Raw genomic sequence first — 18,269 nt, 5'->3', positions numbered from 1 at the left:
TTGGAAGTCCCATTTTTTATTTGGGCAGTACTGGGATCCTCCACAAGGGCGTACACTAGAGCCCCAGGGCCCCAGTCCCTCAGTCCCTGTGGTGGAAAGTGAAGGGATGGCCCGCTCTCTTCCTTTAGGGCGTGAAGCAGAAGTGTCTCTACAACCTGAGCTTCAGGAAGAAACTGGAAGGCTGCCGGGAGCAGTGCATCCGGGTCATACAGATCCCCATGTGCTGCAAGGGCTACTTTGGGCGAGACTGTCAAGGTGAGGGCGCCTCTTCCCGCTTCTCGACTCTAAAAGTGGTAATATGCTCATGTTCACTGTCCAGCCTTGGAAAGCACCAAAATTATAGAGAGATGGGGGCAACACTGCTACTAATGATTCCCAGACCCCAAAACAGTCACTCTGAAGAGTTATGTATCATTCCTTCTACTTTGTTTTTTTTTTTTTTTTTTAATGGAATTTTGCTGTGTCGCCAGGCTGGAGTGCAATGGCATGATCATGGCTCACTGCAACCTCTGCCTCCCGGGTTCAAGTGATTCTTCTGCCTCAGCCTCCTGAGTAGCTGGGACTACAAGGCACATGCCACCATGCCCAGCTAATTTTTGCATTTTTAGTAAAGATGGGGTTTCAGCATGTTGGCCAGGATGGTCTCGATCTCTTGACCTTGTGATCTGCCCACCTCAGCCTCCCAAAGTGCTGGGATTACAGGCGTGAACCACCGCGCCTGGCCTCTTTGGTATATATTTTTGTAATCGAGTTGAGCTCCTACTGTGCATATGTTGTAATTGTGTGTCTGCTTTTTTCCTTGCCATTAGAACGCAGTCATTTCTGATGGTGCTAAGGACACCATATTTCATTTTTGATGCTGTGCAACATGATATCTATGATATTGATGAACATGTTTAAATGCATTTGATATGATTCTCCCTTGGCAGGTGATGTACTGACACAGTACGTATGGGCCGTGATTTCCTGAGCCCACCCCTGTCCCACCTAGAGGACGTATAGCATTGGCTTCCTCTGTTATCTCACCAGGAAGGGGCCCCTTGCCAAAGCACATTTGGGCCCATCCTGAAACCCCTATGTTAACTTCTAGCCAACAATACATCAACAGCAGCAGCATAACAAATGCCTAAAAAGCGCTTCTCATCTGCCATATGTTGTTCTACATAGGCACATTTATTGAGTTTTATTGAGTGCTTTTTCCCATACATATCAAAACATTTAATCTGGGCAACAACCCCTAGGGAGTAGGTTCCATTTTTGTCCCTGCCCCTCCCCCGCACCTCTGACTTTTTTTGAGAAAGAGTCTTGCTCTGTTACCCAGGCTGGAGTACAGTGGCAGGACCACAGGTCACTACGGTCTCAACCTTCTGGGCTCAAAGAGATACTCCCACCTCAGCCTCCCAAGCAGCTGGGGCTACAGGCACATGCCACCACACTCAGCTCATAGTTTTGTATTTTTTGTAGAACTGGGGTTTCACCATATTGCTCAGGCTAGTATCAAACTCCTGAGCTCAAACAATCCATCTACCTTGGCCTCCCGAAGTGCCGGGATTACAGGCATGAGTCAACGGGGCTGGCCTGTAGTCTCCATTTTGTAAATGAGAAAACAGAGGCACAGAGAGGATAAGAAGTAAACCCAAGGTCCTGCTGGTCTGTCTCCAGACGCCATGATTTTTACTAGCATGCATACTCCATTCATCATGACCGCATGGAGAATACTCTGGGTTGAGAGCTCCCGTGATCACTGAGCTCCACCTTTCATCACTAAATTGTGGACCATTCATGACAATCAGTATCATTCTTACTTGTTCAGTGCTCTGTATTTTCAGAATGTTCCTAGTTATAATGCCTCATTTGATCTTCACAATAACACTGTGGTATAGGTCAAGCAGACACTATATCATTATTATTATCATCATCATTTAGAGCTAAGAAAACAAAAGCTCAGAGCAAGTTCATTGCTCAACCCAGATATCCTCAAATCTTGTGCACAGTTCAGTGTATCATCCTGCCAAGACAGAATCATACCAGATACTATTAAGTTCATGTCCCATAGGCCAGTGGCTTGCCCTGAGTATTCACTGACACCTAGAGCCACATGGTCCCTCTGGGCTAACAGATGTCAGATGCCACAGCTCGTTTATGAAAGTGCTGAGCTGCTCTGGCTTTGGCTGTTGAGTCACCGCTGTTTCATCTCTTCCAGCCTGCCCTGGAGGAGCAGAGGCCCCGTGTAATAACCGGGGTGTCTGCGATGATCAGTACTGGGCCACCGGAGAGTGTACATGCAACACCGGCTTCAACGGGACGGCGTGTGAGATGTGCTTGCCGGGGAGATTCGGGCCTGATTGCCTGCGTATGTGGCACCTCTTTCCCGTCTCTAGCTTGTTTTTTGACTGCATGCTCCCTGTCCTCCTCCTTGCCATCTGCCTGACCTGGAGGCATCCTCCTTGTCCTTTCTCCAGCCGCACACACCTCCCATCTGCCTGGCCTGTGTGCTTATTTCCTCCTTGGATGTTTTCCCAGTTTCTGCTGAAGCAGCTTCGCCTCTAGAAGTGAAACTTATCCCCAGCATCCCCCAAGGCAAGATGTGGCTGCACAATGTTCATTCAGTCATTCAACTAACGTGGATTTACTGAGTCCTTACTGATGCTGAATGCTGACATTGACTGAGTGCCTATTATGTGCCAGGCACATATGTTTTGCAGTTCAGTCCTCTTACCCACTCTTTGAGATAGGTACTGTTTTTATCCGCAATTAGCAGATGAAGAAACCAAGGTACAAAGAGCTTAAGTGATGAGCCAGGAATTTTTCTTTTTTTTCTTTCTTTTTTTTTTTGAGACTAAGTTTCGCTCTTGTTGCCCAGGCTGGAGTGCGATAGTACAATCTCAGCTTACTTCAACCTCCACCTCCTGGGTTCAAGCGATTCTCCTGCCTCAGCCTCCCGAGTCGCTGGGATTACAGGCATGCACTACCACACCCAGTTAATTTTGCATTTTTAGTACAGACGGGATTTCTCCATGTTGGTCAGGCTAGTCTCGAACTCCTGACCTCAGGTGATCTGCCCACCTCGGCCTCCCAAAGTGCTAAAATTACAGGCATAAGCCACCGTACCCGGCTGAATTTTTCTAATGTCTAGGGGTCTGTGGTTTGGGGACCAACAGGGACAAAATCCCAGCAATCAAAAGGCCTCAGCCTTTGTTACAGAAACAAATTTTTCTAAAAAGTAGTTATAAAGGATATAAAAGCAAAGAACCAGGTAGAAGGGTCAAGAATGAAAGGAGACATTGTTTTAGAAGACACCTCACGTAGGGAATATTTGAGTGGAGACCTAACAGACACGAGCGGGCCAGGCATGAGGTATGAAGACCAGGCCAACAAAACTTTTGGCAGTGCGGGAAACACTCCGTGACTCCACTGGCCAGTGTGGTAGCCATAGCCACATGTGGCCATCGGGCACTCAAAATGTGTGGCTGAGGAACCAAATGTTTAATTTTAATTAAATAGCCATGTCTAGCTAGTAGACAGTGCAGACCAGAGGAACTGCTCTGCTGGAGGCAGGAGCCGGCTTGGTGTGTCAGCAACAGCAAGACCACCAGGGTGGCTGAGCAGAGCAGGCAAAGAGGAGGCAGAGAGGAAGAGAATGCAATCTGCAGATCGCCAGGGGCCAGATCTTCTTGGCCAGTGAAAGGCTCTAAGTGTGACAGGAGGCCAGCAAAGTGTTGTGAACAGAGGGGTGTTGGGAAGAGGTTAGAGAGGATGGCTCTGGTGAGGGTGTCTGTAGGGGAACAGGGACAGAAGCAGGGCCCCTTGGGAAACATGAAGCAACGATCTAGGCCGGAGCTAATGCCAACTTGCGCTCGCGTGGTAGTGCTGGAGTTGGTGAGAAGTGGTGGAATTGGTACATTTTTTTTTTTTTTGAGATGGAGTTTCGCTCTTGTTGCCCAGGCTAGAGTGCAGTGGCGCAATCTCTGCTCATTGCAACCTCTGCCTTCCTCATTCAAGCGATTCTACTGCCTCAGCCTCCTGAGTAACTGGCATTATAGGTACCCACCACCATGCCCAGCTAATTTTTGTATTTTTGGTAGAGACAGGGTTTTGCCATGTTGGCCAGCCTGGTCTCGAACTCCTGACCTCAGGTCATCCACCTACCTCGGCCTCCCAAAGCGCTGGGCTTATAGTGTGAGCCACCGCGCCTGGCATGGTACATATTTTTTAATGTTACCTTTTTTTTTTTTTAAGACAAAATCTCTATCACCCAGACTGAAATACAGTGGCGCAATCATGACTCACTGCAGCCTCAAATTCCTGGGCTCAGGCAATCCTCCCACCTTATCCTCCTGAGTAGCTAGGACTACAGGCACATGCCTCCATATCTAACAAATTTGTTTAATTTTTTCAATGTTTTGTAGAGATTGGGTCTCCCTGTCTTCCCCAGGCCAGTCTCAAACTCCTGGCCTCAAGCAATCTTCCTGCTTCAGCCTCCCAAAGCACTGGGATTACAGGCATGATCCACTGCACCTGGCCACAATTTTTCTTTTTTTTTTTTTTAAGACAGGGTCTCATCCTGTCACCCAGGCTGGGGTGTGATCACAGCTTACTGCAGCCTCAACCTCTTGGGGTCAAGCAGTCCTCCCATCTCAGCCTCCTGAGTAGGTGGGACTAAAGGCATGTACCACAACACCTAGCTAATTTTTGTTTGACCTTTTTGTTGTTGTTTTATAGATACGGGTTTGCACCATGTTACCCAGGCTGATCTTGAACTTCTGGCCTCATGCAATCCTCCCACCTCAGCCTCCCAAAGTGCTGGGATTATAGGCATGAGCCACCACACCCAGCCAAAATTTTAAATAGATTTCTCCATTAGGAAGCCCCAGATGAGATTATCTCCCCAAAATGCATACCCCATGATCTTCTCTACTGTGATTATAACATTCATCACATTTATAATTATGTTCAGTAGCTGGGCACTCTGAGGCTGTAAGCCCCATGAGAACAGGGACCTTCTCTATTATGTTTTTCCCTGTAACCTCATTGCTTAGCAGCACCTGGCCTGTGATAGTCCCTGAGTAAGTTATTTTTTGAATGTTTCAATGAATGAATGAATAACTATGACATAAGCATGGGTGCCTCCCACAACTGCAAATGTGCAGCCCACAAGGGGTCAGGGAGCTGATGGACGGAGTCTCAACCTCTGATTACTGATCATATCCTAATTTGTTTACAGCCTGCCGCTGCTCGGACCATGGACAGTGCGATGATGGCATCACGGGCTCTGGGCAATGCTTCTGTGAAACAGGGTGGACAGGCCCCTTGTGTGACACTCAGGCAGGTCTGTCATGGGAGTGGCCAGCTGCTGGAAGCCCAGGGCTGCAGTGGACACTGCCAAGAGCATACAAGTGAGGTTGGGGGTCTAAGGGACATCTGAAAAAAGCGACAAAGCAGGTGTTCCAGTTTCCACGTGGTAAAGATGATTTGGATCTGTAGCTTTGGACCTTAAGAGGATGGAGACTTGCAGTAAAACTAGAGGAAAAGATTTAACTCAAACCTATGAAACTAGCATGCCATCCTGTGTGATTATAGGACCCACCTCAAGCACAGAATCCCAGGTTCAGGCAAGGACTGCCTCGTCTTGGTGGTTTTTGGGCCCAGTTCAGTACTGACACAGAGGCTGAGTGGTTTCATGTAAAATGCAGTCTTTGGAGACCAAAGACCAGGGTCTGACCCCTAGTTCTGCTGCTTACTAGATGAATGGCCTTAGATATCCCACGCTTTCTGAGCCTTGACTTGCTCATCCTTAAAAAGAACTACATGCTACACATTCTGCAAGGAAAAAATTGCTGGGAGGGTCAGAGTGCATCGTTTTGAAATTCCCAGTGTATGCAGATGCCCAGAACAAGCAACTGTCATTATCACTGTCACCATTATCATCATTGTCATAGGTCGATCCTTACTAAACTGTTAGTTTTCTGAAGTCTCCTTTATACCCAAAGCCCTGTGTTCTGGTAGGTCTGAAATGCACTGGTTGAATTATCCGACGTGAATGACTGTCATTTCATCCTCCCTGGGATCAGAGGACATGGCGAGGCCCTTCCTGTGGGCTTTAGCAACCTGAAGTTTCACAGGTTGCAACAGTATGGCTAACTTGAGTTCCTCCTGCTCCTCGCTCCTCCTGCCTCCTCCCTCCTCCCTCCTCCCACTGCCTCCCCTAAACACCAGTGGTTCCTGCTGCCTGCATGCACTAGAGCCCCAGTCAACACCAAAGCTCCAGACTTCTCCCTAGCTCAGTGGTGCTTTCAGAAGGCCATGGAATTTCTCCTCCGGTTTAACCATCTCCAGCTGGAACCCCTGTCCTTAGAGCCAGAGAGGCCAAGTTCATTCCTGCTAATAAGTTTTGTGATACAAAGTTTCAATTGATATCCCCTAAAAAACATTTTTCTCATCTGAATCTCAATGCCATTGCAGAGTTCATGTGTTACTATAAAAGAGTAATTCTAGAATCCCAGAATCTGCAAGGGAGATCTTAGCAAATCACTCCGTCTTCCTGCTGTAGAGGGCGCTTGTGAACACAGCAGTGGCCCAGAGTCTTCGGAAGTCTCCTTAGCTGTGTTTTAACTCTTCACACCATGGGTGCAGGATGAAAGTGGCCGCTTTCTTTGCAGTTTTGCCTGCAGTGTGTATGCCTCCTTGTTCTGTTCATGCCATCTGTAAGGAGAACAACACGTGTGAGTGTAACCTGGATTATGAAGGTGACGGAATCACATGCACAGGTGAGCCACCTTTGTGCACAGGTCAAACAGCAACGTGGTGTGGGACAGGAGCAGGACTTGCTCATGGTGCCTGGGCTTCATCCTGGCCCTCCTTCCTGTCTGGGCCACTTCAGTAGCACCTACTCTCTTTGTGACTCAGTTTCCTTAAAGGGTGTCCTTATGCTTGATCTGTTCACCTTCCAGGTCAAGGTTTCAAAATTGTCTTGCAAACTGGGATGCACTTTAGAGTGTTTTTCTTTCTTTCTTTCTTTCTTTCTTTCTTTTTTTTTTTTTTTTTTTTTTTTTTTTGAGATGGAGTTTCACTCTTGTCACCCAGGGTGAAGTGCAATGGCACGATCTTGGCTCACTACAACCTTCACCTCCCAAATTCAAGCGGTTCTCCTGCCTCAGCCTCCCAAGTAGCTGGTTTTACAGGCATGCACCACCACGCCCAGCTAATTTTAGAGTGTTTTTCTAACTCTACAAGTAACCCAGCCTTCAAAAAATCAGAAAATACACAACACTATTTTTTTAAATTAAACCTGAACATACTCTCACCACTAGATGAGAACCACTGTGAACGTGGCAACATCCATCTGCGGCAGTTAGGATATAGGTTCAGCTATGCAGAGACCCAAATGAACAGCAGCATAAATAAGGCAGGTGCTTCCTATTGTCTATACAGCAGGTTGGAGGCATCCAGGGCTAACACAGTTTCACTCTGAAAAGTCATTTGGGGGCCTAAACTCCTTTCATCTTGTGACTGCCATCATTCACTTACCTTGCCTGAGATGGCCAATACCATAAACCCAGCTGGGACAGCAGGATGGAAGGAGAGGAAGGAGGCAAACCTCCTTCCCTTTAAGAACGCAAACTAGGAATTGCTAAAAATCACTTCTGCTCCCATCCTATTGGCTGGAATCTCATTGGTCATGCCTAGCTGCAACGGAACCTGGGAAATGTAGTATTTTATTGGGCAACCCATGAGCCCACCTGAAAATCATTTATTATAGAAAAAAAAAAAAAGAGAGAGAAGCTGAGCACAGTAACTCATGACTGTAATCCTAGCACTTTGGGAGGGCAAGGTAGGCAGATCACTTGAGCTCAGGAGTTTGAAACCAGCCTGGCCAACATGGTGAAACCTCATCTCTACTAAAAATACAAAATTAGCCAGGCATGATGGCAGGCACCTGTAATCCCAGCTACTCAGGAGGCCAAAGTTGGAAAATCACTTGAACCCGGGAGGCAGAGGTTGCAGTGAGCTGAGCTCAGGCCACGGTATTCCAGCCTGAGCAACAGAATGAGACTCTGAATAAGAAAAAAAAAAAAAAAAAAAAAAAAACGCAGAGACTAGGTATTGAAGGAAAATTAGCAATCTCAGCTACACGTACTTTCTAACATTTTTCATGGATAAATATTCACCTAGAGAGATATACTTCGCAAAAATTAGATCTTGCTATACCTATTCTTTTAGCAGCCACAAGGCATTCCAGGAGTGAGTCAGCATTCAACAATGGCAACACAGACCTAGATTCTAGATTCTCTCTTCCTACCCTCCCATCCTTAGAATGAGGCTTCTCATCCTTGTATTTATTCTTCCAGGGTCTCAAGTGGCTGCATAAATGCAGACCTTTTCAGCTACTCCTGAGGCTAGAGCTAATCTATTGTTGGGTCCATATTTGGGGGATCTTGAAAACAAAGGTTCTAAAAGGCGGCACAGTGGGGAAAGCATAGACTTTGGAGCCAAACCAACCTGGGTGTAAATCTTAGCCCTGCCACATTCTAGCTGTTTTACCTTTGTGAGGTCAGTTAAGCGAGTCTCAGTTTGTTCATCTACAGAATGGGAATAACAATGTCTGTCTCACAGGGTGCTCAATATTGCATTCACACACACACACACACACACACACACACACACACACACACAGTCCTAACATTAAAATTCAAATTTATTCTGTTAATACCAAAGTCAAGCCTAGAGGTATATGACAAAGGGGGCAAAAGTGGACAGATGTCATCAGGCTTCATCTATGAGAGTGTCACAAAAAAAGTTCATGTTGCAAAGGCCAGTACAGAGGCCGTAGGGCACGAACACATAGGATCCCATTTACTCACCCAGTACCACTGGTGCTGGGGTGACCCATACCATGTCCTAAAGCCCTAGTTCCACAGAAGGTGGTAAATTGAGCCTCTCTCCTCTGCCCTTGCAGTTGTGGATTTCTGCAAACAGGACAACGGGGGCTGTGCAAAGGTGGCCAAATGCACCCAGAAGGGCACGAAAGTCTCATGCAGCTGCCAGAAGGGATACAAAGGGGATGGGCGCAGCTGCACAGAGATAGACCCCTGCGCAGACGGCCTTAACGGAGGGTGTCACGAGCATGCCACCTGCAAGATGACAGGCCCGGTGAGTCGCTCTTCCCCAGGGAAATTTCGGAGCAGCCCCTTGGGCTTTGCTCCTCCTTGCCTCTGCCCTTCCCAGACTTGCTTACCTCCTGGGCTCTCCCTAAGAATTTCTTCTAGCACAACCTGTTTCTTGTTAAAAGTCACTGCACTAAATGCAAGGTGGTCCCCAGGCAGAAAAAAGATGTCCACGGAAAAGCTGGTGAAATTCTTAAGTGTATTGCTTAGTTAACAGTAACGTACCAGCATTAATTTCTCAGCTCTGATGAAGGTGCTATAGTTATGTTGGACATCAGGGGAAAGTGGGTGGAGAATATAGGAGAGTTCTCTCTTTGCTACCCTTCTATCCATCTAAAATTATCCCAAATAAAAGGTTTATTACAACAAAAAGCTGGTAAGACATGGCAGGAAAACTGCAGGTTTGGGCCCTCACGCAAGTATTTCTAGAATGGCATCAGTGCCCCTTTATCTGGTGGGAAAGGAAGATGATGCAAGATAATGTCCATTCATGGTTACAAATGTGGTTCTAGAGTCTGACTACCTTTGCACCTTACCTCCTGAACTGACAAGCTGTGTGACCTGGAGCTGGCTATTACTCTCTCTGAGCCCCAGTTTTCTCATTTGTAAAGTGGGCCTCATAATAACGCAGACGTCATAGAGTTGTTGTGGGGATTAAAGGAGATCATTCACTGATTCAGCCGGTGGTCATTGAGTACCTACTATGCGCTCTTGCAGGTCCCAGGGACACAGCAACAAAAAGACAGAGTCCCTGCTGTCCCAGAGCCTGTGTACAAGGAGAGGGTGGGGGCAGTGCATGGTACAGAAATGAATGCGTAGAATTTTTTCAGAGAGCACGAGGAGCCCTGTGAAGAACATAAATGGAGACAATGTGATAGAAGGGAATGGAAAAGTGACTTATGTAGGGTGGTCAGGGAGGCTGTCTCTGAGGAAGCCGCATTTGATCATGTAAAGGATGAGGTTTCATCATAAGCCTGGATAAAAGCAGGACGTAGTGGTTATTCCCACTGGACAGAAGAGGCACAGTCTCTTGGTCCATCTGAACACCTCCTAGGCTGGACGCTGGTTCTGTGGGCACTTGGGCATGCTGGGGTCCTAGAGAAGGACCTTTCTCACCTCTTCCCACCCTCCCCCCACAGGGCAAGCACAAGTGTCAGTGTAAAAGTCACTATGTGGGAGATGGGCTGAACTGTGAGCCGGAGCAGCTGCCCATTGACCGCTGCCTACAGGACAACGGGCAGTGCCATGCGGATGCCAACTGTGTCGACCTCCACTTCCAGGGTCAGTGTGACCAGGGCCTATGGCCCAAACCACCCTTCTCTTCAGGCATGGGAAGGGACCCTTAAGGGAAAGAAGAAAAACAAAAACAGGCCGGGCATGGTGGCTCATCGCTGTAATCCCAACACTTTGGCAGGCCGAGGCAGGTGGATCACTTGAGGTCAGGAGTTTGAGACCAGCCTGGCAAACGTGGCAAAACCCCAACTCTACTAAAAATACAAAAAAATTAGCCTGATGTGGTGGCCATGCACCTATAATCCCAGCTACTTGGGAGGCTAAAGAAAGTGAAAAGCCACATAGAAGTGTAGAGGCATGGGCAATAGGACATTGTGAATCCCAGCGGAGGAGGCCAGAAAGGACCCACAAACATAATCCCCAGCCAAGGCAGAGAGACTTCAGTGGTTCAGAAAGTGACTCAGGGCGCTGCACATCATGGCTGATCAGTAGGTATTGGGTATCTCCAGGATTGGGTTTGTTTGACAAATGTGGTCTCTGGTGGAGACTTCCTTGAGGCTTGAATTGGGCTAAACATACAGGAGCTGGCAAGGCATTTCTGCCAACAGGGATAGCCTGGCCAGGAAAGAATCATCAAGGGTCAGCTGAGAAGGATGAAGCCATGAGGAAGAGACATGAAGGCCGTGACCCCCTCATGGCAGGGTCTGTACTGAGGAGTGAGATGAGGTCGAAAGGACTAACAATGAACACAGGATAGAGAAATGAAAAGGCTCAGCCATGACATGAAGTTTCCATCCTGAGACCAAATGCAGTGGTGGTGTTGGGTGAAAGCAGTTGGGAAGGGAAGGTGGCAAGAGGTTTGAAAGCTTGGTTGGGGATATTCTATGGTCTAGGTATAGGGGGCACTTCCAAGCAGATTTTATAGTCAGTTGCCACTTAGGATGGGGACAAAAATTCACAGCTGGGAACAGCTGATTTGGAAGTTATTTGCTCCTGGGAGTATGAAGTCAAGAAGAGCTTGGTTTTTTCTTTAGGATACAGTTCATTCAGCCAGTCTCGCCTGCTCCCAAAGCCCACTTACAGGTGAAAATCTACCCAGCTCATAAAGCGTGGTCCGGCTTCTCCTACGGACTTTTCTGTTTTCTTATGAATGCCAAGAAAATGTTGGCAGTGATACCAAGTGACTGAGCATCATGTTGGACCTGCCTTCTGTTGTAGCTGTGTGGTTACCGTCAGCTTGGGAGAATGCCCCAGCTTTCCCTGCAGTCACGGTTATAGAACCATCCCACATTCAGGAGCAAGCGCCTCTCTTACACGGTTCATAGGAGGGCAGACTGCCTTCATGGCAACCGATTTGGTAATGCGTGCAGCAGAGAGCCTTAAAATAACTCGTACTGAGACTTGATGGTTCCATTTCTCAGACCCCATCCTACAGAAATAATCTGAGAATTGAATAAAGATAAGCATACCCATCCCAGTGTTATTTAACATCATAGAAAATTAGAAATAACATATCTAATAGTAAATGATGATAAAATCTATTGATATACATCTACTCAAATTCATTATCAAGTATTTTGTTGTCTCAATAAAGAGACAAAGAACAGCTTTCTGTACTTCTCCAAGCAGTTAAATTGGTGTTTGCATTTCAGATATGGCCAAGATCATTTGACTTATGCATTGTACTATTGAAATATGTTCAAACAAGAAAAACTATCTTCTTCGGTGTAGAAAGTATCCTTTTTGTGGCATTATACAATGAACTTAACAATATAAAAATGTGACTTGGTTCTTGAACTATTGCTGGTCTCTGCACTGAATTGTTTGGTTAGGAAAGATATCAGCTATGAACAAAAGATGAAAGTCTTTCAGAATCTTAGGGGGAAATGAATTTTTAAAAATTTTTTAAAGGCACAGCAGGGGTCAGAAAACACACAGGGCCCTAGGCAGAAACTCGCTTTAATGTATTTTTTATAGCTGTAAAGGTCACAAAAATTTTTCAATTATAAATATGGGGAGGAGAAGAAAATCATCTTACCAGAGAAAATTTATAATATTGGGATATAATTATGATGTAATGTTCAGTTTTAAAAAGATTTCTGAAAACTATATCGGCAGTATGCTACCACATTTATAATATATATGATATGAATGAATAGAAAAGAAGATGGAAAAGAATGTCAAATTATATCAAAATATAAATTTACCAAAAAATAAAATTCTAGAAGGAAATACACCAAAATGTTAGCTGTGGAGTAATGATTATTTCTGGAGAATAGAATTGTAAGTGGTTTTTGTTAAGTTTTTTACTTTTCTGTATTGCCCTAATTTCTACAATGAACATATGCTAATATTATAGTTAGAAAAGAAAGAAAGATTTTAAATGATGTACTTCAACATAACTTGAAGAAGTGGCTTCTGAAGACACCCTGGGGTATAGCTGGCCTTTGTTTTTCAAGTCATGAGAGTCTTTTGTTGGAAACACTGTCAATCATATGGGCTGACCTGGCGATTCCTCTCCTTCCTCATCCAGATACCACTGTCGGAGTGTTCCATCTACGCTCCCCACTGGGCCAGTACAAGCTGACCTTTGACAAAGCCAGAGAGGCCTGTGCCAACGAAGCTGCAACCATGGCAACCTACAACCAGCTCTCCTATGCCCAGAAGGTGGGTCCTCCGTTAGCGGATCCTGTGCAGGTGGAGTCTGCAGGGGTGGAAGGGCAGCCCCTTCTTAAGATGCGGGAGACTTGAGCTGTTGCCTTCATGCAGAGTGTAGATAGCTCCTAGAACAATGATAACAGTCACCACGTCCATTTATTGGGTGTCTATTACGTGTCAGGGACTGTGCAGGGTGCTTTGTTGATATTATTGTCCCTCCTTACAACATCTCTGGAGGCAGGGCAGATGGTATTCTTCCCATTTTACAAATAGGAAAACTGAGGCTTAGAAAGTTTAAATACTGTGCCTGATGTCACCCAGCCAAGATGTGGCAGATCAATTATTTAAGTGTAGAAGTGACTCTTAAAAATCTATTTCAACTATGACATTCAACTGCCAAGGCAGAGGCAGAGACTGGAAGTGCCTACCTCATAGCTGGAAACCAGAAAGACAACCATAACCACAAGTCTAGGGCAGATGTCCCTGAACCCACAAAGCAGTGGCATTTCCCTGGAATAGCTGGAGTTCTCTGTGGCTGGAAGGACTGTGAAAAGAATCAATAGAGATTGCACAAGCTTTCAGACCCGGCAGGAAGGAAATGAAGCTCTTTGTCAGTTGCTGTTCTCCTAGCCTCTAAAACTAGAAGTCCTACCCGTTTGGAAAAGTTAGCAGGTTGGAGTTCCAGGCTTGGTTTATCACTGGGAGCAGAGGAGATAAATGCCTAGCGGGTATGATTTTAAAGCCCCTTCTCCAACTTCCATCACTAACAAATCTTTTTCAAACCTGGTATTTCTTTGCCAAGGAACAAAGTCTTTGATGCCAGGAATCAGACTCGTGGAGAGTCTGAATCTCTGCTCTCCTGCTTGCTGGTTGTATGGCCTTGATCAAGCCACTAAAACCTCTGTTTACCTGGAATGTTTGTGGAAGGACTAAATGTAATATGGCACACAGTAGGAACTTGGTTTTTAAGATGATTAATAGATCTGAAATAGCAGACCACTTGGGTTGAATGCCAGCTCTGCCATTTGCCAGCTGTGTAACTTTGAGCAAGTTACTTCTCTTTGCCTCAATTTTCTCAATTGTATAAGGATTTTAAAAGTTCCCAACTCATACGGTTGATTAAGGGTTAAAGGTACACATGAAAAGCTCTTGCAAGAGAACCTGACCCAGATAAGCTCTCAATAAGTATTATGATGATGATGGTGGTGGTGATGATGGTGAGGATGACAATAATGATGATGATGATGATGATGAAGAAGGTGATGATATTATTATGAATTAATGTTCTAGGCCAGGCAGGGTGGTTGATGCCTGTAATCCCAGCACTTTGGGAGGCCAAGGTGGGTGGATCACTTGAGGTCAGGAGTTTGAGACAAGCCTGGCCAACAAGGTGAAACCTCGTCTCTACTAAAAATACAAAAATTAGCTGCATGTGGTAGTACATGCCTGTAATCCCAGATACCCAGGAGGCTGAGATGGGAGAATTGCTTAAACCCAGGAGGTGGAGGTTGCAGTGAGCCAGGATCATGCCACTGCCCTCCAGCCTGGGTGACACAGTGAGACTCCACCTAAAAAAAAAAAAAAAATTAGAGTTCTGTTGTCAATTAGAGTTCTGTCAACCCATTAGCAGAAAAATGTGCACCTAGGGTAAATGGATGACAGCAAATTCTTTCTCAACAGCAGAAAGAATAGAAATGAGTATGAAGAACCTGAGCACCTACAAGAAAGAGAGGACACTTGTTTCACCCAGGGGCTTAATCAATCAATAAACATCTAATGACCACCTACTGTGTGCCAGGCACAGAGGTGCAATAGGCAAAATGAGACTTACTCTATGGGTTTTATGGTCTAATTGGGGAGTCAGACATTAACCAAATGATGCCACAACACATGAAATTGCAGCTGACCCGTGGCCATGTCTGTATCATCTGTATCCCTGCAGGCCAAGTACCACCTGTGCTCCGCAGGCTGGCTGGAGAGTGGGCGGGTTGCCTACCCCACAGCCTTCACCTCCCAAAACTGTGGCTCTGGTGTGGTTGGGATAGTGGACTATGGACCTAGACCCAACAAGAGTGAAATGTGGGACGTCTTCTGCTATCGGATGAAAGGTAACTGCCCCAGCTACACTCCAGGTTCCAGGCCATGCAGCTGCTGAGCAATCCTCAGCCTGGCCAGTCACTCTCCTAGTGGGAGCAGGGCGGCCCTGGCCCCTCCCCTACTTGTGTGGGACCCTGTGTGCTTCTGCCCTGCAGATGTGAACTGTACCTGCAAGGTGGGCTATGTGGGAGATGGCTTCTCGTGCAGTGGCAACCTGCTGCAGGTCCTGATGTCCTTCCCCTCACTCACAAACTTCCTGACGGTATGTACCACATCTGCTTGGTTTGTCTCGGGCAGGGAGGGGTTGCCTCAAAGCAGGCATTAGAGGGGTGAGGCCTTAAGCTGAAGGCCACAGTCATGGTTAAAAGCACAGGGGCTGGACCACCTTGCCTGAATCTAAAGCCTGGTTTTGCCACTCACTTGTATAACCTTAAAGAAGTTACTTTCCTCTCTGGGACTCAGTTTTCTCGTCTATAAAATGGAGATGGTAGTAGCATCAACCATGTAGGTTCATTGTGATCATGAAATGAGTTCATATTTGTGAAGCATTTAGACCTGTGGTCCATACATGGACAATTCTATGCTGATGTGAGCTGGTATTATCATCTCTGTTTGTATCTGGAAGAGTTTAAGAGTATGACCTACACAAATGAGACACTCTTTACTCTCCTCCATGGACGTAGTGAGCTAAGCCTGCCTGGTGATCACCCAGTGAGCCAAATTAACATAGAGTCAATTTGCATCTTGCACTGCAAGTGCAATGTCAAGTCAACATTCTACAAGTCATGTCCAATGAAAGGAAAGCCCCATCTGGAGAAAGGTTTGGTGCTGACTGATCACAAAACTGAGCTAATAGTCATAATAACAACAACAAAAACAGCAGCTAACATTGGTTTTTGTCTTGAGTGTTTACTTTGTACTAGGCACTGTACTGAGCCTTTTACAAGGACATTTCATTCAGGCCATAGAATGTAAGCTCCGTAAGGGAACAGATTTTCTCTGCCTTGACTTGTCTCCCCAGCCCTCAGATAGGATGACACATGACAGGTGCTCCATGAATATACTTGTTAGAAGGACTAAATCCTCATGTCACTGTATAAGGTCACTTCTATATCCACTTTTTAGGTGAAGAAATTGAGGCTTACCAAGGCCTAGGACATAGCCTAACTCATCAGGGCTGGGCTCAGTGTCAGACGGCCTGGTTCCAGCTGTCTCCTCATGCTTTACGATAGGGAGCAAGGGCAGCCAGTGACTGGGCCACTGTTCCCAGGAGAACCTACAATCAGTGGCCACAGGAGGAGAGGGCACTGGGCATGATTAGAAGGCTCATAGGATCCAGGAAGTAAGACCAAGGACCCCAAAATGGAAAGCCTTTGTCCACAGACCAAAGAGATCCACCTCACTGATCTAAAAATCAGCACTACTGTTAAATGCACTAAAGATGAACACCCAAACTAATCTTTCTGCTCTGTGGGAGCTTGGCTTGCAACAGCATTTCAAAGAAAAGACGGTGTCAGAACAAAACATTTTCAGCAAATTACCTACCTTCTCTGGGCCTCAGTGGCCCCAGGTGTGGGTGGGGAAAAACATATATTATATATATATATATATATATATATATATATATATATATATATATGTAAACCTTTTCTTAAAAGAGTCTTGTTGTGTTGCCCAGGCTGTAGTACAATGGCACGATCTTGGCTCACGGCAGCCTCGACCTCCTGGGCTCAGGGGACCTTCCCACCCCAGCCTCCCAAGCAGCTAGGACTACAGGCGCACACCACCACACCAGCTAATTTCTTAACTTTTTATAGAGATGGAGTCTCACTGTGCTGCCAGGCTGGTCTCAAACTCCTGTGCTCAAGCTATTCTCTCACCTCAGCCTCCCAAAGTGCTGGGATTATACGTGTGAACCACCACACCCAGCCTGTTCAGGGAATATTTAGCACTTACCATGTGCTTGGGATGTATCAGTGAAGCGGCAAACAATAAATGGAACAAACACATCAATCGTGTTGAGTGCTAGAAGGTGATAGATCCAGATCCTATGGAGAAAGTGGAGCAGGGCTGGGGAGTGCCCCAGTGTCCCCCTTCTATGCGAAGTGATGAGGGCAGGCTTTGGGGAGAAAGTGAGACATAAGCAAAGTGTAAACGGGGGAGACGGAGTAAGCCACGCAGACTTCGGGGAGGAACATTCTAGGCAGAAGGAACGTTCGGGCAAAGGGTGAGCGGGAGGAGCGTGCCAGGAAGTCAGGAAGAGCAAGGAGGCCCGACACGGCTGGAACAGTGAGCAAGAGGACAGCTAGGCCCGGGGTCAGAGAAGCAACATCAGCCACATGCTTTGGGCCTCGTGGGCCATTGTGAAGACTTGGACTGTTCCTCTGAGTGATGTGGGGAGCCACGATTCTGGGGATATTTGAGATTTGACACACCTTTCAAATGGCTGCTCAGGCAGCCATGTGGAGGATGGGCTATCATGCAGCTGCGTCTTAAACCATAGGATTCACTGAGGAAAGGAAAAGCCCTAAAAGCTTCCCAAGGCGCAGGCAGAAGACACAGCATAGGAGCGGCAGGCTGAGTTAGCTAACACCATGAATATTCCCAGATGGGTGAAGCCCCAGGAACTTCTCCAGCCACTCTGGCCGCTGCACACCAGGGCTGGCCATTCTGATGACTTCCTTCCTCTCCCCAGAAAGTGCTGACCTATTCCAACAGCTCAGCTCGAGGCCACACATTTCTACAACACCTGACTGACCTGTCCATCCGCAGCACCCTCTTCGTGCCACAGAACAGCGGGCTGGGGGAGAATGAGGTGAGTTGAGTCCCTGGTGCTTGCACTTTAGACTAGCATGTTATGTATCACCACAGCAATGCTGCGTCACAAATTACCTGAAAAGTTAGTGGCTCCACGTTTATTTAGCTCACACATCTGCAGGTCAGCGGTCACTCCCTTGGTCTTGGCACACTCGGGTCTGAGACCAGCTGTCAGCTGCTCTAGCTGGGCCACCGATTGCTCATCGGCCAGTAGGCTAGTCCAGGCGAATTCTCAGGGCGATGGCAGGGCGTGAGAGAAGCAAGAGTAAGCCCTGTCTGACAGTGCTTCTTAAGCCTTTG

At 46.6% G+C, this 18,269-nt stretch overlaps 1 protein-coding gene across 1 annotated transcript in view; it reads left to right on the top strand.

Moving 5' to 3' along the window:
- STAB2 (stabilin 2) overlaps window positions 1-18,269 on the top strand; it is a 176,864-nt gene that overhangs the window by 149,231 nt on the left and 9,364 nt on the right. The window contains exons 55-64 of the mRNA XM_003929622.4: window positions 129-255; window positions 2,204-2,353; window positions 5,225-5,329; window positions 6,660-6,767; window positions 8,957-9,150; window positions 10,304-10,445; window positions 12,931-13,064; window positions 14,998-15,163; window positions 15,308-15,414; window positions 17,848-17,967. Coding sequence (XP_003929671.3) covers window positions 129-255; window positions 2,204-2,353; window positions 5,225-5,329; window positions 6,660-6,767; window positions 8,957-9,150; window positions 10,304-10,445; window positions 12,931-13,064; window positions 14,998-15,163; window positions 15,308-15,414; window positions 17,848-17,967 — 1,353 coding nt within the window. The remainder of the gene's footprint in view (window positions 1-128; window positions 256-2,203; window positions 2,354-5,224; window positions 5,330-6,659; window positions 6,768-8,956; window positions 9,151-10,303; window positions 10,446-12,930; window positions 13,065-14,997; window positions 15,164-15,307; window positions 15,415-17,847; window positions 17,968-18,269) is intronic.

This window comes from Saimiri boliviensis, chromosome 7, assembly GCF_048565385.1.
Source record: "Saimiri boliviensis isolate mSaiBol1 chromosome 7, mSaiBol1.pri, whole genome shotgun sequence".
NCBI lineage: Eukaryota > Metazoa > Chordata > Mammalia > Primates > Cebidae > Saimiri > Saimiri boliviensis.
Note: the sequence above shows the minus strand (reverse complement) of the source record. Positions and strands in the feature narration are given on the sequence as shown.